Source organism: Archocentrus centrarchus, chromosome 7 (assembly GCF_007364275.1).
Source record: "Archocentrus centrarchus isolate MPI-CPG fArcCen1 chromosome 7, fArcCen1, whole genome shotgun sequence".
Taxonomy (NCBI): Eukaryota; Metazoa; Chordata; class Actinopteri; order Cichliformes; family Cichlidae; genus Archocentrus; species Archocentrus centrarchus.
Genome location: NC_044352.1, coordinates 30,256,178 through 30,278,165, shown reverse-complemented (window position 1 = coordinate 30,278,165; position 21,988 = coordinate 30,256,178). Strand labels below are relative to the sequence as shown.

Below are 21,988 nucleotides of genomic sequence, written 5' to 3'. Positions count from 1 at the left end.
AAAGGCCTGTTTTATTTTGAACAAACCTGTTTTATTTTGAACTAACCTTCAAAATAAAACATAACTGAAGGACAAAGAATAAACTTGGGCAAACAGTAAAATGCAGACAGGGCCCTGCAGAAGGCACAGAGAAAAGGAAGCAACATTAAAAACCCGAAAGGAGAGAAAAGCTGAGGATTCCACCAGAAACTACAGATACTTAAATAAACAAGGAGAATATTGTGTTTATGTTGAAGATCAGAATTAGTCATGTATTACACATTACTCTTTACTTTTCTCAGAAGTAATGCGTTATATAGATATTCCAGTCTTGCACGCCAACACAAACTTTATTTTAGTGTTAATGTGTGAACACAAAACCAACAACAACAAGCAAAGCTGAAAGCCAACCACAAGAGACTTCAGAGTGATCACCATGGTGATTCTACTGTACAAACAGGTACAGGTACAAATGGATGCTAGACTGTCTCACTGCTCATCACTGCCTTTGTTACCTGCTTACTGCGCTGGCTGCTCGGCTGTTTTCCCAAAAAACGATTTCCGATGTTTCTATGTGTTTTTTTTTTATGTCTAATATCTAAATAGAGTGTAGTCCACAGGATTTATGATGGGTTATATATAAAATTAAAGCCGCAAGCGGCGATGAGCGGGCCCTCGCACCCGGCGCGCGTCGACCCCTGGCGCGCTCCAGCCAAGCCGCGCGTCGACCCGTGGCACGCTCCAGCCGAACCGTGCTCGGAGGTTCTCGCAGACGAGAGAGTAGCTGGCTCACCCGGCTGCTGACGGCTCAGCAGGCTAGCCGTACTTCGCGTCGATCGTCTCCCGCTTCCACTAGGTGGCGTCGGTGAGTGCCCACTAATTAATATGTCACAATGCTCTATGTAATGCCTGCAGCCATCAATGAAACTGTAATGACCATAGGATGATGAGTATCAGTGTCCTACTGATTTCCTGTTGCCACTAGGTGGCGTTATGAGTGTGAAACAAAGCTGATAGAGGGGTGTGTCCGGTCTCCCTTACCCTCCCATTAAGCCTGTGAAGTTTGAGGCAGATCGGACAATGTATGTCAGAGATGTAAGAATTTGGTGCACTGTGGTATATGAGTAAAATCCCACATTTAGAGGGTTGCTACGGCAACACCGTTCAATATTCTACAAAACCATGAATATCTTTTGATGGGCTACTTGTGTAGATGATCTGGAGCCATTTTGGTGTGACTGGATGAAAAGCTGTAGTAGAAGATGATTCAAATAGCAGGCCTGAAAAATGTGAAAAATGCTGCAAAAATGACACCTTAATTAGAACATGTCAGGCTTCCTGTTGGATTTCGGCTATCGGTCCAAGAGACTTTTTTGTACGTGTTAGGATGTTACTTCAGCATGCACGATTTCAGGTACACAGACCAAGCACTGCCCTGGGGCTGATGTTTAGAACCTATCTGGGCCTGAAATGGAAAAAAAGTCCAAATTCAGAGGGTTGCTACGGCAACACCGTTCAATATTCTACAAAACCATGAATATCTTTTGATGGGCTACTTGTGTGGATGATCTGGAGCCATTTTGGTCTCACTGGGTCAAATGCCCTAGGAGGAGTTGAGGCAAAAAGGCCTGAAAAAGGCGAAAAAATGCTGCAAAAATGACACTTTAAAGTAAACGTGGCTGACTTCCTGTTGGGTTTGGGCTATCGGTCCAAGAGAGTTTTTTGTAGATGTTAGCATCTTACATCAGCAGGCACATTTTCAGGTACATAGAGAAAGCACAGCCCAGGGGCTGATGTTTAGAATGTCTGTGAATTTGAAATTGAAAAAAGTCCAATTCAGAGGGTTGCCATGGCAACACCGTTCAATATTCTACAAAACCCTGAATAACTTTTGATGGGCTACTTGTGTAGATGATCTGGAGCCAATTTGGTGTCACTGGGTGAAATGCCCTAGGACAAGTTCGTTCAAATAGCAGGCGTGGAAATCGCAAAAATTGACACCTTCAATTGAAGATGGCCGACTTCCTGTAGGGTTTGGGGTATGGGTCCAAGAGACTTTTTGTACGTCTTAGTATGTTACATGAGCATGTACAGTTTCATACATGTAGATAAAACGTAGCTCCGGGGCTACTCAAAAAACTTGCTATTTTAAGATATTCCGAGCTGCCACTAGGCGGCGCTCTAACGTTTATGGACTTTATGCATATGAGTGTGTTCAGGGCAGCATGCTTATCACACCACTGAAGTTTGAGCCAGATTGGGCAAGTTGGCTTTGAGTTACAGCCATTTTTGTGTTCATGGCGAATCATCGAACTTTGCCGTCCCATAAGGGTCACGCCCTTTTGTCAAAAACTCACAGTTTTGAAAACACAGTAAGTCCAACTTCTTAAGGCTTTCCAGGTGAAATTTGAGATGGTTCTGCTAAACCACCTTGGAGCTGGACCTCCAAGTGTAAAATATGACATTTCCTGTTCCCACTAGGTGGCGCTGCGACTGATATTAAATATTGTCATATGTATGTGTTGAGGGGGGCACCCTCATCCTACTGGAGAAGTTTGATGCACATTGGATCATGTAGGTATGAATGAGAGGCAATCAAAATTTCATGGCGAATGATCAAAGTTCAAAGGGGCATAAGGACCCCTCCCCCTTGGCAAAAACTCACCATTTTCGAGATTTAGATTCCCCTGGGGGTGTAGGTTAGACAAACCAAATATGAAGATGATAACGTCTAAAACCTCTGAGTTATTAGAAAAAGTGTGAGGGCTGCAAATCGCCAAATTTGCATAATTAATTCAAAATGGCGGACTTCCTGTTGGGTTTAGGGCATGGCTCCAAGAGGATTTTTGTGCGCCTGGACATGATATACATGTGTATGAAGTTTCATTCATGTACGTGAAACACAGCGGTGGGGCTCCAGTTTAGGGGGCGCTAGCGAGCCATTTGGGCGCGCCCTTGCCCGAGCCCATTAAAATACTTAAATTTTCACCAGGTGTGACGCATGTGCAAAGTTTCATGAGTTTTTGAATATGATAAAGCCCCCAAAAAGCCAATTCATTTGCCTGAATAATAATAATAATAATTAAAACCGCAAGCGGTGATATCGGGCCCTCGCACTCCGCGCGCGTCGACCTGTGGCGCTCGTCGACCCGTGCTGCACTCGGAGGTTTTGTGATCGTGATGGGTCTCTAGAAAGTTGAATTCTTTTATAGGAAAAGGTATCTTTTGCTCTCGGCATAGACGCAATGGAATATTTGGGGGTGTGGTCACGGCTCCAGCATGCAAAATAGGGCATGGGTCTGATTGACTTTTTTGATGGGCTGTTTGTCTAGATGATGTGGAGCCAATTTGGTCTCACTGGGTGAAATGCCCTAGGAGGAGTTCATTCAAATAGCAGGCCTGAAAATGGCAAAAATTGACACTTTCAATTGAAGATGCTGGACTTCCTGTAGGGTTTGGAGTATGGCTCCAAGAGACTTTTTTGTATGTCTTAGGATGTTACATGAGTGTGCAAAATTTCAGAGCTGTAGATAAAATGTAACTCAGGGGCTAGCTAAAAAACATGGTATATTATGATATTTAAAGCTGCCAGTAGGGGGCGCTCTAACGTTTATGGACTTTATGCATGTCAATGTGTTCAGGGCAGGAGGCTTATCAAATAGATGAGGATTTTGTAAGGAATGGTGAAAGATATTTCATGTATTTCAGAGCAAAACTAATTCTGTGGACGGTCATACAAATTTTCATTTGCTTCTGTAGGGGGCGCTATTGCGCCTACAGTCTTGAATCTGTAGTTATGGATTCAGCCTGGGTGTGTACATGAGTGATTAAATTTTCAGCCTGATCAGACAAAGCATGTGCGAACAAGTGCACAAAAAATTTTGGTGGTGAGGGAGAAAAACAAAGGCCAAATTTAATGGGCTGGTGTGACAAGGCCGTTAATATTTTTTAAAGATTTCCACAATAATTGATGGGCTACTTGTGTAGATGATCTGGAGCCAATTTGGTGTCAGTGGGTGAAATGCCCTAGGACGAGTTCGTTCAAATAGCAGGCGTGGAAATCGCAAAAATTGACACCTTCAATTGAAGATGGCCGACTTCCTGTAGGGTTTGGGGTATGGGTCCAAGAGACTTTTTGTACGTCTTAGGATGTTACATGAGCCTGTACATTTTCATACATGTAGATAAAACGTAGCTCCGGGGCTACTCAAAAAACATGCTATTTTAAGATATTCCGAGCTGCCACTAGGCGGCGCTCTAACGTTTATGGACTTTATGCATATGAATGTGTTCAGGGCAGCATGCTTATCACACCACTGAAGTTTGAGCCAGATTGGGCAAGTTGGCTTTGAGTTACAGCCATTTTTGTGTTCATGGCGAATCATCGAACTTTGCCGTCCCATAAGGGTCACGCCCTTTTGTCAAAAAGTCACAGTTTTAAAAAACACAGTAAGTCCAAGTTCTTAAGGCTTTCCAGGTGAAATTTGAGATGGTTCTGCTAAACCACCTTGGAGCTGGACCTCCAAGTGTAAAATATGACATTTCCTGTTCCCACTAGGTGGCGCTGCGACTGATATTAAATATTGTCATATGTATGTGTTCAGGGGGGCACCCTCATCCTACTGGAGAAGTTTGATGCACATTGGATCATGTAGGTATGAATGAGAGGCAATCAAATTTTCATGGCGAATGATCAAAGTTCAAAGGGGCATAAGGACCCCTCCCCTTGGCAAAAACTCACCATTTTCGAGATTTAGATTCCCCTGGGGGTGTAGGTTAGACAAACCAAATATGAAGATGATAACGTCTAAAACCTCTGAGTTATTAGAAAAAGTGTGAGGGCTGCAAATCGCCAAATTTGCATAATTAATTCAAAATGGCGGACTTCCTGTTGGGTTTAGGGCATGGCTCCAAGAGGATTTTTTGTGCGCCTGGACATGATATACATGTGTATGAAGTTTCATTCATGTACGTGAAACACAGCGGTGGGGCTCCAGTTTAGGGGGCGCTAGCGAGCCATTTGGGCGCGCCCTTGCCCGAGCCCATTAAAATACTTAAATTTTCACCAGGTGTGACGCATGTGCAAAGTTTCATGAGTTTTTGAATATGATAAAGCCCCCAAAAAGCCAATTCATTTGCCTGAATAATAATAATAATAATAATAAAAAAAAAAAAAAAAAAATAATAATAAACGAAGCAATTACAATAGGGCCTTCGCACAGTTCGTGCTCGGGCCCTAATAATAATTAAAGCCGCAAGCGGCGATGAGCGGGCCCTCGCACCCGGCGCGCGTCGACCCCTGGCGCGCTCCAGCCAAGCCGCGCGTCGACCCGTGGCACGCTCCAGCCGAACCGCGCTCGGAGGTTCTCGCAGACGAGAGAGTAGCTGGCTCACCCGGCTGCTGACGGCTCAGCAGGCTAGCCGTACTTCGCGTCGATCGTCTCCCGCTTCCAGTAGGTGGCGTCGGTGAGTGCCCACTAATTAATATGTCACAATGCTCTATGTAATGCCTGCAGCCATCAATGAAACTGTAATGACCATAGGATGATGAGTATCAGTGTCCTACTGATTTCCTGTTGCCACTAGGTGGCGTTATGAGTGTGAAACAAAGCTGATAGAGGGGTGTGTCCGGTCTCCCTTACCCTCCCATTAAGCCTGTGAAGTTTGAGGCAGATCAGACAATGTATGTCAGAGATGTAACAATTTGGTGCACTGTGGTATATGAGTAAAAGCCCACATTTAGAGGGTTGCTATGGCAACACCGTTCAATATTCTACAAAACCATGAATATCTTTTGATGGGCTACTTGTGTAGATGATCTGGAGCCATTGTGGTGTGACTGGATGAAAAGCTGTAGTAGAAGATGATTCAAATAGCAGGCCTGAAAAATGTGAAAAATGCTGCAAAAATGACACCTTAATTAGAACATGTCAGGCTTCCTGTTGGATTTCGGCTATCGGTCCAAGAGACTTTTTTGTACGTGTTAGGATGTTACTTCAGCATGCACGATTTGAGGTACACAGACCAAGCACTGGCGTGGGGCTGATGTTTAGAACCTATCTGGGCCTGAAATGGAAAAAAAGTCCAAATTCAGAGGGTTGCTACGGCAACACCGTTCAATATTCTACAAAACCATGAATATCTTTTGATGGGCTACTTGTGTGGATGATCTGGAGCCATTTTGGTCTCACTGGGTCAAATGCCCTAGGAGGAGTTGAGGCAAAAAGGCCTGAAAAAGGCGAAAAATGCTGCAAAAATGACACTTTAAAGTAAACGTGGCTGACTTCCTGTTGGGTTTGGGCTATCGGTCCAAGAGAGTTTTTGTAGATGTTAGCATCTTACATCAGCAGGCACATTTTCAGGTACATAGAGAAAGCACAGCCCAGGGGCTGATGTTTAGAATCTCTGTGAATTTGAAATTGAAAAAAAGTCCAAATTCAGAGGGTTGCCATGGCAACACCGTTTAATATTCTACAAAACCCTGAATAACTTTTGATGGGCTACTTGTGTAGATGATCTGGAGCCAATTTGGTGTCACTGGGTGAAACGCCCTAGGACAAGTTCGTTCAAATAGCAGGCGTGGAAATCGCAAAAATTGACACCTTCAATTGAAGATGGCCGACTTCCTGTAGGGTTTAGGGTATGGGTCCAAGAGACTTTTTTGTACGTCTTAGTATGTTACATGAGCCTGTACATTTTCATACATGTAGATAAAACGTAGCTCCGGGGCTACTCAAAAAACTTGCTATTTTAAGATATTCCGAGCTGCCACTAGGCGGCGCTCTAACGTTTATGGACTTTATGCATATGAGTGTGTTCAGGGCAGCATGCTTATCACACCACTGAAGTTTGAGCCAGATTGGGCAAGTTGGCTTTGAGTTACAGCCATTTTTGTGTTCATGGCGAATCATCGAACTTTGCCGTCCCATAAGGGTCACGCCCTTTTGTCAAAAACTCACAGTTTTGAAAACACAGTAAGTCCAACTTCTTAAGGCTTTCCAGGTGAAATTTGAGATGGTTCTGCTAAACCACCTTGGAGCTGGACCTCCAAGTGTAAAATATGACATTTCCTGTTCCCACTAGGTGGCGCTGCGACTGATATTAAATATTGTCATATGTATGTGTTCAGGGGGGCACCCTCATCCTACTGGAGAAGTTTGATGCACATTGGATCATGTAGGTATGAATGAGAGGCAATCAAAATTTCATGGCGAATGATCAAAGTTCAAAGGGGCATAAGGACCCCTCCCCCTTGGCAAAAACTCACCATTTTCGAGATTTAGATTCCCCTGGGGGTGTAGGTTAGACAAACCAAATATGAAGATGATAACGTCTAAAACGTCTGAGTTATTAGAAAAAGTGTGAGGGCTGCAAATCGCCAAATTTGCATAATTAATTCAAAATGGCGGACTTCCTGTTGGGTTTAGGGCATGGCTCCAAGAGGATGTTTTGTGCGCCTGAACATGATATACATGTGTATGAAGTTTTATACATGTACGTGAAACACAGCGGTGGGGCTCCAGTTTAGGGGGCGCTAGCGAGCCATTTGGGCGCGCCCTTGCCCGAGCCCATTAAAATACTTAAATTTTCACCAGGTGTGACGCATGTGCAAAGTTTCATGAGTTTTTGAATATGATAAAGCCCCCAAAAAGCCAATTCATTTGCCTGAATAATAATAATAAAAAAAAAAAAAATAATAAACGAAGCAATTACAATAGGGCCTTCGCACAGTTCGTGCTCGGGCCCTAATAAACGAAGCAATTACAATAGGGCCTTCGCACAGTTCGTGCTCGGGCCCTAATAATGACTGTTTTGTAAGTATCTTTATGACTCAGTGTTATTGTACCAACATCATAATCAATCTGATCCTTTTTGGCCACATTAAATATCTTTATGGAGCTGTGATGTTATATTTGTTGAAATTTCTGCAGCCCTCTTGGCCTCCTGAAAAACACATTTTTAATGTCAGTGACTCTTTTTACCTGCATAAATAACAGAGATATAAAAGTCACTTTGCCAAAAACTGACCGCAGCTTAGTGACAGGAATCTTCTTTCTGGCTCCAAATGACTGATATCACTCACACACGTCCACGTGATTACTGAACTGGTTACTGCGTTACTGAAAAATGTAACGTGGTTACAGTAGGCACTTACTATGGAACGTGTCACACCCAACACTGTTGCTATAATAATTATATCTGCACACAGCAATGCAAAATCAAGTTTGTAACTTGTTTAGTTGTCATCTTTATTTGTTCATTGGGCATTTGTACCTTACAAAGGTGTTTGCATGTAACCCAACTACATTTTTGAGGCTGATATTTGTTTAATTTATTCTGCGTTAACATAAAAAGTGGGAGGAACTGCTATGCAGAAGAATAGTGTCCCTGCTTGGAACATTACCTTTTACAATAAAAACAATATTACTGAGCACAGAATCATAGTAATGTCCTGCTGTCAAGCTGCTGTAGTCTGCAGTTGACAATAATCATTGTAAGATCCTGAGGGGTGAATATCAACGAGGTTCAGCTTTTTTGTTTTTAGTAGCCAGTCTTGTGTTTTGCAGTTGAATATATATATATATATATATATATATATATATATATATATATATATATATATATATATATATATATATATATATATATATATATATAAATATATGATTTAAGCACATTTTGCTTCTATGAATTCTATACAGCAGGAAACACCCATTTCTTTTCCAAACAGTAATTTGGAAAGTGCAGTACATTCATTTTCTTTTATTTCAGTTATTTCAAAAATATTTTTATGAGATGCCATTGCAGGAAAAATCCATTACACCATATTGGACTGCAAATATATTGGCTGTGCACTATATAACAGGTTTGTGAAAGTTAGGAAACTCTCACCTGCACCTACACCAATTTGTGGCCTGTGAACATTCAGTTGAACAGAGTCTGTCATCCTCCCAAAATTTACTGTGCTGCTCAGAAGTGTGCCAGATGCATATACTTATAGCAGGAAGATAACACACACAGATACACGCGCACACACATACACGCAGCATTTGATAGCCTATGTGTGTCAGTGTAATAAATCATGTAAAGCAGGTTGCTGGTTGTTGCTGATGCTACAGTCTCCGTCTGCTCCACATGATTAGGAAGAGGATCATGTGGAGAATCTCCATATGTCTGCTTCACGTTAGGCTTCCAAACCCCTGGGGAGGCTCTCTGTGTGCATCCGTGGGTGTGTGTGTGCGTGTGTGTGTGTGTGTGTTTGTCCATGAACAAACCAGTAGGTATCCCCGCAGCTTGCATGCACCGCATCCGTGTGTGAATGTGCACACTACCGTGTGTCTTCCTGTGAATTTTCAGTGTGCACCAGTGCACACTGCAGGTCCCCAGTGTATTTGAGTATGCAAGTTCAATGTTTCAGTGTTTGGTGAGGGGCTAAATAATGCACAAAGAGACAGTAAGATTGAATGGATGAGTGTACATCTACTGCTGGCTAATTTTCTCTGTGATTTATTACCCTCTACTATCCCAGTCACAGCCAGCTGTGATACATATACACACACTCCCTACTGAGAATACTGAAGACAATGGTATCTGGAGTGCAGGCTCTCAATCACAGATACATCTTCTGTTTGTTGATTCTCTGTATTTATGTTTCCATTCTCATTTTTTCTATAAATGCACAAATAATGCAAGTGGGGGGAAGTCTGCAAACGTTTACACCTGGGACAAAGACAGCACCTGTGTGTTTAAAAGCTATTAATCTTACTACAGTTACACTACTACATATTTCAATATTAAAATAAATCAAATGACTTTATGTGCTTTTACAGATTGCTCAGCTTTTTTTTAGTGTCTTTCAGTACGCTGTTTTAAGTTTTTTGTTTTGGTTCAGTAACCATTAATCAACTGCTTTCTGCTGGACTGTAATCTAACTAGCCAGTACCAAAGATCACACAGATTTCTTGAACACACTCTCAGAATGAAGCATTTTTATTGTACCTACAGTAGCATGATGGCTTGTCACTGTTGCAGTCCCCTCAGTCAGCCTAGAGGGAAAAACAGGACAGCAACCTCTTTGCGACTAGGAAAAAATCAGTGATTGTCCAGGAATTGCAATCACTTTTTTCACATTTGGCAAAAGTTTGCAGTCACTTGCAGTGAGGGGGGGGGGGGCCTGCTAGATGACTATAATGGACTCCACGTGCTTGTATGTATGCCTGAGAATGTCGGGGCATGCTCCTAATGAGATAATAGATGGTGTCCTGGGGGATCTTCTCCCAGATCTGGACCAAGGCGTCGCTGAGCTCCTGGAGAGTCTGAGGTGCAACCTGGCAGCATCGGATGGACCGAAACATAATGTCCCACAGGTGTTGTATTAGATTTAGGTCAGGCAAGAATGGGGGCCAGTCAGTGGCCTGTTAGCTCTAATAAAAATTGCTGTAGAGGTCTGTACATCCCTCCATGGATATGCCTCTCCACACCATCACTGACCCACCACCAAACCGGTCGTGCTGAATAATGTTACAGGGAGCATAATGTTCCCCACAGGTTCTCCAGACTCTTTCACATCTGTCATGTGTGCTCAGGGTGAACCTGCTCTCATCTTTGAATAGCACAGGGCAACAGTGGTGGGCCTGCCAATGGAAAATGCCAATCGAGCTCCGTGGTGCCAGGCAGTGAGCACAGGGTGCCCTAGAGGACATTATGAAGTCTGTTTCTGAATGTTTGGTCAGAGACATTCACACCAGTGACCTGCTGGAGGTCAATTTGTAGCGCTGGCAGTGCTCATCCTGTTCCTCCCTGCACAAAGGAGCAGACACCAGTCCTGCTGATGGGTTAAGGACCTTCTACAGCCCTGTCCAGACACTGACCCTAGCCAAATGCAAAACTAGTGAGAAAAAAAAAACAGGAGAGGAAAATGTGAGTGTCCTCCACCTGTAAAAACCATTCCTGTTTTTGTGGTTGTCTCGTTGTTGTCCCTCTAGTGCACCTGCTGTTAATTTCATTAACACCAAAGCAGCTGAAACTGATTAACAACCCCCTCTGCTACTGAACTGACCACATCAATATCCCACAAGTTTAACTGACTTGATGCTAAACTCTGATTAAGTGTTCCTTTAATTTTTTTGAGCAGTGTATAATATTATGCTTCAGAATATTTCTAACTCGGCAGCTCATTTTCTTTCTCTCGATAATACTTCCTTTAAAGATATAACACATTTTGGGGTCAACAAAAGATATTTTTAAGAAAAGTAACATGATATTTAGAATATATCATTCACTATATGCCTATACGAAAAAAAATGGCAGTAAGAAACATTGTTATAAATAGCTCTATATAGCATTATTAGCACTTTGACCTTCAACTCAAACTGGTCCGTGACTAAACTTGACCTTGAAGGAGAGGTCAGAGGTCAAATGTGACTTGATATTTTATCTTTATATGGTACTTTCTATATGTTGACAATACATGCCTGTAAGAATCATAGTTTCTAAGCTATTAGGCTTCTGTTTTTAGTCAATAAATCATTAAGTTGACCTTGAAGACCTTGGTGGATGTAAGGCAAATTTTAATAGCTTGTTAACGTGACCCCACACTACACCCCTGCAAAGTTTTATCAGAATTCATTCAAAATCTTGCGAGCTATCGAGTTTGCAGAGAGAACAACATGGAAATGCTACCTAAAACATGACCTCCTTGGCGAATGTAACAAGATCACAAGTTCACTGCACATGGCTGTAATAATTTTGGTCTAATAGTAAGTTCGGTCTATCTCAAATCTGCACCTACACTCAACTTAGAATCACTAATTACTCTAACATTTGGATTGTGAGAGGAAGAACAAAATAGGCCCAGAAAGACTGAAGCCTGTACTTTACTGCATCCTCATTTGTGAGAGTGTAAACATGCAGATGTGTCAGTAAAGCGCTGATGGGACCCATGCTTGCCCTATCAGATTTGCAATGACTTATTTAGTCAAAACCAAAGCTGCAACTTTTAAACTGCCACAGCTCCTCAAACAGTCAATACGGCCGTGTGACTATTGTACTGTTCAGCTGAATAGACATGTCTGAAAACCAACATTGCATGGCTGAACAACTTTGTAACCAATCCCTATTGTCCCAAATGTCCTTCCACCTTCTGCTGTTCTGGTTAATCTCAGCAGTTTCACTTCTTCACGGCTCATGATTTCCTTTTCTTTCAGAATTACTTTCTCAAACATGCACATCTTTTATATTCCAAATGCATTCTGTCTCCATCTGTTTCTCCCTCATTTGTTTGTTTCCCTTTAGTCTGCTTGCTGAGCTTAGTCCTCTGTCTTTCTTTATTCTTCTCATTCCCTCTTTCTACTTCCTCCATCACACTCTTTGTTGCACCGTCATTGTCTCCTCCTAATTCCCTCACCTCCTCTTTGGCTCCCTCATTCTTTGTCTTTTTGCTTCCTTCTTTTTTCCATTTGCCATGCTTGTGTATGTGTGTCTGTGTGTGTATATTTGTGTCCGTCAGTCTACCACACCGCTGCAATTCATCATCATTTTATCTACAGCTCCCTTAATTGGATCCTATCACAGTCCCACCTGACGAGCACAGAGGCGGGGGGTGGAGAGGAGGAGGATTCCTCACGCCACCTAACACCACATGGAAGTGTGCACGTGGGCGCGCATGCAAACACACACACTTCAGCCTCCTATGTCTAGCTTCATCAACAGCTGCAAAGTTGTTTTTAGACCTGTATTTTCCTCTTCTTTCTGACTCCTGCAGAGATAACTGAGATTTTACAAAACATTCAAGTGCACTGAGGAGTGAAAAAAATGAATGCATGTGGATGTGTGTTATTTCTGTGTATGTGTGTGTGTGTGTGTGTGTGTGTGTGTGTGTGTGTGTGTGTGTGTGTGTGTGTGTGTGTGTGTGTCCATTTGGCTTTGCCAGTGAATCATAGTTTTGCTGAGGAAGGTCTCTGTCCACCAGAATCAGCAACTCTCAGCGGCAGCAGTGCTGCTGTAGTAATGAATGCATCTGAGTGTATCAAACACTGGGGATGCAAACTGCTATTTCCTGGAGTAAGTGCTGGTTTTGGAGGTGTGGGAGGCTTTCAGAACTCAGGATGAAAAATAAAATACAGCCATCCCATTCAAACAATAAAAGACAGCAATTTTTATTACAGCTAAGAAATAATGTGGTAATAGTCGAGTCAAAAGTTTAAGTATTTCCCAGGTAATTACCAAAGTATTAACCAGCTCGATGGGTTAAAAGTAATATTAGACTTAAATGTATGTACAGGGTAACAAATGGCCACTAACAAAGGGTGATAACAAGGGAAACACATTTAAGGATACTAATAGGGTAAAACTATTTAGTAATAGTATATTACACACTAACCAGCAATTAATAAAATGGTAATATGCAACACTTCAGCTATGAAACAAAAATAAGGTGTTATTAATCAGCTGGAACTAATGAGTTAATACAGGTTGCTGTTTTCACGTTTTAGCCCCCGATCAGCTGAATATCTTCAAAAAACCCATGAAAATTATCAATATTCATATCCTTATAAAATTATTCATCATCAGCAACAAAATATTATAATGCTGAGAAAAAAAAAATCTACTAATGTTTGAAATGTTTCCCATTTCTTTCAAGGTTGTCTTGTAAAAAAAAAAAAAAAAAAATAGATGTTAACACCCTGAATTAGTGTTTCCTGCTTTTGATTTATTTTTACGGTGAGAACAGAAAAAAACAAACATCCAAAGCTATGATGATTATCTGGAAATATATCTGGTAGTTTCTATTTAATAACCAGGAAACAGGCAGCAAAGTTCTAAACACCCTGTTTCAGGTCAGTCAGTCAGGGGGAGCAGGTCTGATGGGGTGGATTTGTGGCTGCATTTAGAGGCAGTGGTTTTGGGGATCTCGTGAAAATCGATGAAATTATGAACATAGATTTTAATACAGCATGTAGTACCATCAGGAAAGTGTAATTGGAAATGGCTTTGTTTTTCAGTATGACAATGATCCCAAACACACTGCCGATGCAGTAGAAGCCCACCTTCCAAAGAAGAGGTTGGAATGTCCTTCAGGAAGCCTGGAGAACCATTCCTGAAGACCACTTAAAGAAATGACAAGAGAGCTGCCTCAGAGAGTTCAGGCTGTGCTGGAGAATTAAGATGCTCATACCAAATATTGACCTTCAAGCTCGTTACACTTTTATAAACTCTGTTTTTGCTGTATATACTGTATTCCCATATATCCCATGTATTTCCCACTTTCCAAGCAAAATATAAAGAAATGTTATGGCTATTTTGCTGCACACTGACACCAGTGGAAATTGGGACTTTATTCAATTACTTGTTTCCCAAATGTGTAATTTATCCCATAGCCCCATACAGACAACATGGCGTTCTAATTCCTCAAATGATGGTTCACAAAATTTTGGTGATATGCAAATACAACATTCTGCGGCTCTGTAAACACACCCTAAGGCTTATGAGCGGGGGAAATATCGCCATAATTTAACATGCTAACCATGTGTCAAGCTAACTGCAGTTGTTAAAACTCGTGTCATTAAACCCGTGAAAACAACTTACTGTTGACAGAAATAATAATATTCTTTTCTTTTGTAAAATAATACTTATTTTTTAGCTTAATATAAAAAGTAAAAATAATCACAGTTATATACGTAGGTAACAGTTTTTTAGATGTAATATTGTTATAATGTCAACACTAGAAGTCTCAAGTCAGACCCTTTCAAAGTAATTTAAGAGCAAATGTCAAAATTACTTCCAATCCAGAAGAAAGCTTCTGACATTGACCAAGTCATTTAAATATTCAAGCAGACATCCAGCAATTACTATTTTTGCTGCTCATGCTCTATTCAATAGGCTTTCAAATATCAGGTCACTGAGGACAAATCTGCCAGAAACCAGTAATAACGACTCAAAAAGCCAAATCTAAAAGAACCTCACTCGCGTGAAGCAATTATAGAGACACAAGCGACTATATATGCGCAAATTACCTTTCCAAAGCACAAAAGAGCTGTAGGAGGCATCATTACGATCCGCAAATCAACTTCAGTACTATACCCCAGAACTATTTTTTGTGTCACTATCCAACATCAGAGGCAGAGCGATTTCCAGGATCACAGCGCTGAAGCTCAATCTCTGCCTTTGTAGGGAGAAAGTGGGCGACTCTCTATAGTTCAGAAACAGCAAGCGGCCGCAAATCAGTGATGTGTTTCCAGCCCAGTAGTGATGCAGAAGTCGGCAAATGACCCGCAGTCGCTGACAAGTGTGTGACAGGCTGAAGAAAAGGCGGCCTGCAAAGCTGCCAGAACCACACGCTGGCTCCTGCTGCCTTTTAACTGAGAGGACTCGCTATTGGACCTATCAGTGTGACTGATGCTGCAGCGTACGCTTTGCATGTTAATCATATGTCTCGTTAAGTTAAGTCATAATTGGTGTCGTTAAAATGCCTCCCCTCTGCCTCCCTGCCCTGATTGGAGCCCGGGAAATTAACAGTGCCGAAGCGGTCGCTCCCTTTTAGTGCTGACAGTTTGACTGAAGGCTAAGAGGCTGGAGTGAGGAGTGGGAATGAAGAGAGAGACAGTCAGTCCCTGTGGCCATATGCCTCCGTTCAAGTCTCTGCTACACCAGTCTATTACTGCCAGTCTTCCTGCCCCACGTCGCTGCTTACACCAGCACGGCTGTCTAGAAATGAGCCTCTGCTGAAGCAGGTGGGATTGTGGAAGACTTCACCTCCCTGCACATGAATGTGTGTGCGTCTGTTGTGTACTTTGCACTTTGATTCTTACCGTGGTCTTCTGACACTGTATGCTCGTGCTGTTGAACCTCAGAGCTGGGACGCTGTGTGTGTTGCCCTGGATGTGAAAGATGCACTCATAGTTTCTCTGTCCAGACTGAGGCTGGGGCAGGTTCTGGGCCAGCAGGGTGATCGGCCTCATAACTCCAGCAGGGATATAGATCTGGGTGGAGGGCAGGATCTGAGGGCACTCCTGGAGGTGAGGAAGGGAGGAATAAAAAGACAGTAATAAGCCGAGACTAGAATAGAACATTGTAGTGAAATGCAGAGCTGGGTGAAATGACTGTTCTTGACTTGCTGCTGCTGCTGCTGCTGCACAGATCCTGGGAAAAAAGCTGACATTTTGTCCGGTAATAGCAAAACATACTTACCCTACACAATCCAAGATATGCAAAATTGCTCTTTATTTCAATCAAAATTATGAATTAGAAGCGGCATCTGGATCTATCACAACTCCCCGATGACCGTAATTATGAATCCTTTTCTTTTTCTTCCCAAGAGCACCCAACCCCATTAGCCACGACTCCACATGCAGCCCAGCCTCCTTTGTTCTCACACTGAAATGCCCCAGCCTAAAATCTCCACTTACAAATTACCAACACTCCTGAGGATCAGCCCCCCCCCCCCCCCCCCCCCCCCCCCATTTATGAAACATGGAATATTGAATGTAGCGGTTACTTGTCATAAAGAGTACCATTTTGGAATCAACTCCTTCCCCATATTAATGAGGCTTTTATGGATATTAGACATGTTTTTGTCCAAAAGAATCCACCAAAGGATATTCTAATTCTTTCTACGTGGACAAAATTGAGAGCCCGAGGCAGCGTCTCCTAGGAACACGGACATTACTAATTCCACCACGCTGCACAGTAAAACAGCTAAGGTCTAACGGATTAGAGAGGGACACGACTGAGAGGCTCTTCCCATTCAGCAGCTTTTTGCTGCTCATCAATCAATAAAAAAATTTGGCAAGAACAAAAAGCTTTGCACTGTATTAATTGAGCAAATTGAAACGTCTAAGTGGCTGTTCAGCCTTAAGTAAATCAAAAAACAATATGCAGCTGTCGGCTGGAATCCGCGTTACATCACTGCACGTGCTCCAGAGTGAATTTGTGTTTCAATTAGTTTTCATCTGCTTCAGTAAATGAGATGCAGTTATATCATCATATTCGAGTTTAAGCGTTGGTGCCACTTCATTTGCTTGCGAGCCACATGCTCCATCACTGCAGGGACTTTACGTCCCCATGAAAACATGCACAACTTACTAAAAAGGCAGAAGTGATTTGCCTATAATGTGCTGTTTTAACATGCTGGATATACTATTTGTGGAAATTCGAAAAAAGCCGTGACTTGTTAAGACACTGTCTGCAGTGTGAAAGGGTAAACCGTGCTTTTGCAATATCATAAAGTCTGTAATTACATTTAAACTACTTACACCCGCTAACATGTTTATTACTGTTTGCCGTACCGCCAGACTAATACCAAAGGCTATGCAAAAACCAGAGTACAATGTCTGAAATTTCATTCCAGTTTAAGCACTATCAAGCAAGCTATGATTTTCCTATTAGGATGGCAAAGGTTTATACGTGCACTGATAAATCAGTGGGAGCTGCAAACTATTTAAAGCGGGGATGAATAGCTGAAGTGAAAGCATACTGGCAGCCTCATAGTCTGCAGAGTAATCTCAGTATGAGTTTGCTCTGTGCTGGGGCACTGTCTAATGGAACAACAGTAATGACTTGCAGATTGGCCTGGGAACGGCAGCGAGGATGTGGAGAGAGGAGAGAAATTTGGACATAATGGCGCGCAGAGACTCTTCAGCTCCCTTCACAAAAATACAGTGCACACACACACACACGCAGTCAGAGGTGACTGCGCTGAATCTATGTGGGTTTATGTCATAACCAGCATCAGCAAGCATTCATTACAGATGCAGTTTAACCTTACGTTTTACCCACGTGAAAGTGATAGTGCTACAAACCCAACGGCAGTGCTTCAGGGTTAAAATTATACAGTTACAAATTCTATGGCCTGAGACAACAGAGCGGATAAAACATTCAGAAACAAACAAACAAAGAAGGTGAACAATGCAGAAAAGAAGACAATGAGAAATATGGAAGGCATAAAGCAATTATAACTTGCTGTGTAAATCTGAAGGTCATTACTTTATGTCATTAATAACACTAATAAAGCTGCTGCAAAATATATTTTACAATAAATTAAATTGTAGGTGTTATCGGAAACATCACGCATAGGAAGTATATTTACATTCAGCAACACTGAGCTTGTAGTGGACTGCAGCTAATTGTTTTGGTTTTTCTCTCATGCTGTGTATTACTCTCTAATCAAACTCAGCTCCAGTGGCAACCTCTGTGACTGAAAAATTAAGCCACCACAGAAGTGCCGAAAACTGCCGTTATTTCAGACTGCCTCTAAAAGTGACTCAGTGCACTGCATTAGAAATAAGTGCTTACAAATATAGCTCTGATTTCTATAGCTAATTCCCCCATTCATCACAACTGAACTGGGAGCTTGTGGGTCCTGAACAGTATCTTAGCTGTTCGTAGAACTGCGCTCTTCTGGACAGATGTTCCTCGATCTGCTGGAGTCGGTTTGGGGGTCAGTGCCCTGAAAGTTTCAATTACAACGAGTCTTGAGCTTGTATGACAAACAGTTCCCATAGGGTAAATGGGCAATTTATATATGTATATAAGTATATGTATATTTATATTTATATAACTCACTGATTTAAACTGGTATTGAGGCTTCTTACAAGTTTACAAGCTCTCATTCAAATTTGATCGCATTCACTTAAAAAAAAGTCAGACTCGAGGCTTCAAAACAGTATTCCACAAACCAAAGGGTGAAATCAAGGTCACTATATATACAGTCATGGCCACAAATGTTGGCACCCCTGATTTCCAGAAAAATTATTGCAATTACACATGTTTTGTTATGCACATGTTCCTTTGTGTGTATTGGAAAAACACAAAAAAGAGGGAAAAAAACCCCCAAAATCCATATAATTTCATGCTGAACTCCAAAAATGGGCTGGACAAAATTGTTGGCACCTTTTCAAAATTGTGGGTTAAAAAACTTTGTTTCAAGCATTTGATGCTCGTTTAAACTCACCTGTGGCAAGTAACAGGTGCGGGCAATATAAAAATCTCACCTGAAACCAGATAAAAAGGAGAGACGTTGACTCCAACTTTGCATTGTGTGTCTGTGTGTGCCACATGAAACATGGAGAACAGAAAGAGGAGAGGAGAACTGTCTGAGGACTTGAGAACCAAAACTGTGGAAAAATATCAACAATCTCAAGGTTCCAAGTCCATCTCTAGAGATCTTGATGTTCCTTTGTCCAACATAATCAAGAAGTTTACAGCCCACGGTGCTGTAGCTAATCTCCCCGGATGTGGACAGAAGAGAAAAATTGTTGAAAGGTTGCAACTCAGGATAGTCCGGATGGTGGATAAGCGGTCCCAATCAAGTTCTAAAGAAATTCAAGCTGTCCTGCAGGCTCAGGGTGCATCAGTGTCAGCGCGAACTATCTGTCGACATTTGAATAAAAATAAACGCTATGGCAGGAGACCCAGGAGGACCCCACTGCTGACACAGAGACATAATAAAGCTAGACTGTACAAAAATGTATGAGAGTAAGCCAAAATCCTTCTGGGACAACGTCTTGTGGACAGATGAGGCCAATATAGAGCTTTTTGGTAAAGCACATCATTCTACTGTTTACCAAAAACAGAACGAGGCCTACAAAGAAAAGAACACAGTACCTACAGTCAAATGTGGTGGAGGGTCAAAGATGTTTTGGGGTTGTTTTGCTGCCTGTGGCACTGGATTCCTTGACTGTGTGCAAGGCATCATGAAATCTGAAGATTACCAAAGGATTTTGGGTCGCAATGTAGGGCCCAGTGTCAGAAAGCTTGGTTTTTGTCCTGGATCATGGGTCTTCCAGCAGGACAATGACCCCAAACATACTTCAAAAAGCGCTGGAGAGTTCATAAGTGGCCAGCAATGAGTCCGGCTCTAAATCCCATTGAATACCTGTGGAGAGATCGTAAAATTGCTGTTGGGAGAAGACACCCTTCAAATATAAGAGACCTGGAGCAGTTTGCAAAAGAAGAGTGGTCCAAAATTCCAGTTGAGAGGTGTAAGAAGCTTGTTGATGGTTATAGTAAGTGGTTGATTTCAGTTATTTTTTCCAAAGGGTGTGCAACCAAATATTAAGTTGAGGGTGCCAGTAATTTTGTCCGGCCCACTTTTGGAGTTTAGCAAGAAATTATGGATTTTGGCTTTTTTTCCCCTCTTTTTTTGTGTTTTTCCAATACACACAAAGGAAATGAGCATGTGCATAACAAAACATCTGTGATTGCAATAATTTTCTGGGAGAAATATTTGATCTTCTGGAAAATTTTCAGGGGTGCCAACATTTTCGGCCATGACTGTATCTTTAGTCTCTAATCAGCCAATCACACAGCAGCAACTAAGAGCTTTTTTTGCACGTTGGCATGGTCAAGGCAACCTGCTGAAGTTCAAATCGAGCATCAGAATGGGGAAGAAAGCTGATTTAAGTGACTGAACGAGGCACGGTTGTTAGTGCCAGATGGGCTGGTCTGAGTATTTCAGAAACTGCTGATCTGCTGGGATTTTCCCACACAAGCTTCTCTGAGGGTTTACAGAGAATGGTCTGAAAGAGAGAAAATATTCAGTGAGCAGCAGGTCTGTGGGCAAAAAATGTCTTGACCGGCCAGATTGCTTTGAACTAACAGGAAGACAACAGTAACTAACAAATAACTACTCATTAGAACCAAAGTATGCAGAAGAGCATCTCTGAATGCACAGCATGTTGAACCGTGGCACACTTTGGGCAACTGAGCAACGTCAGAGCCTACCTGAGTGTTGCTGCTGACCATATGTTCATCCCTTTATGAGCACAGTGTACTCATCCTCTGATGGCTGCTTCCAGCAGGGTAACACACCACACCACAAAGCTCAGATCATCTCAAACTGCTTTCATGAAAATACAGCGAGTTCACTGCACTCCAATGGTCTCCACAATCACCAGATATGACTCCAAATGAACACCTTTGGGATGTGTCGTGTCACGTCAACCTGAAGGAAAATCTATGAGGAATGTTTCCAGGAACTTATCGAATCTGTGCCAAGAAGATTTAAGGCAGTTCTGAAGACAAACGGGGGGCCCATCCTGGTACCAGCAAGGTGTACCTGGTACTAATAAAATGGCTGGTGAGTATAAATGATAATTTTACACAATACAGTAACTTTACCAATGCATTAGTCATTTTTATGTCTACCTTTATATAATATGAAGCCTTGTTTGTGAATATGAGCAGTTTTTTTCTGTTTTTTGCTCCAGCAGAGAGAAAGACTTGGAAAGAAATTAGAAAGGAGAAGGCAGAGAAGAGCTCAAATCAATGCCAGGGAGCCCAGTAAAGCAGGTTGTCATTTAGTGAGGCTGACAGTTAAATTTTTAAGCATTCATACATGGTGACAGTCTGCTAATGAACTGCTGCTAGCCTCTAATAAAAATTAAAAAGGAGGACTAAAGAAGAAAAGGAAGGAGTGTATCTGGGAATGGACCAGATACCCTGAGCAGTGTGAAACAGGAGTCATTGTTAACATCATAAGGACTACAATCAGGCATCTGTTCCAGCTGTAACACACACACACACACACACACACACACACACACACACACACACACACATGCTGAGGCCACTTCACATCTGTTCCTCCCTACTGCCCTTTCTGGTCCCCACTGCTTCAGCAACACACACACACACACACACACACACACACACACACACACACACACACACACACACACACTCTCCTGAGGTCGGTTCCTTATTACTGATGCACCGGAGTCACAATAAAATGCACAGCGCAACATTTCTCTGAGGAAAACGATAATACACATACACACACTCGCGCACGCACAGACACACACACACACATCCCTCAACACACGTACAAAGGCATTCCCCACATAGGACCTACATATATAATACAAAGACACACAATTGCACAAACCAATAAAGAAAAAAGAGAGGGGAAACACACACAAAGGAGGGCGGGAGTGAACAAAAGCTTCGAGAGCAGAGGATTGTGGGAGCTGTTTCATTAGGAGTGGTGACAGGTGTCAGAGCTGAGTCTGCA

General features: G+C 42.1%; 1 protein-coding gene across 1 annotated transcript in view; it reads right to left on the bottom strand.

Moving 5' to 3' along the window:
- The window catches only part of LOC115782672 (plexin-A1-like), a 263,180-nt gene that overhangs the window by 89,650 nt on the left and 151,542 nt on the right, over nucleotides 1-21,988 (bottom strand). Inside the window, exon 9 of the mRNA XM_030732999.1 lies at nucleotides 15,789-15,989. Within this exon, the coding sequence (XP_030588859.1) occupies nucleotides 15,789-15,989 (201 nt within the window). The remainder of the gene's footprint in view (nucleotides 1-15,788; nucleotides 15,990-21,988) is intronic.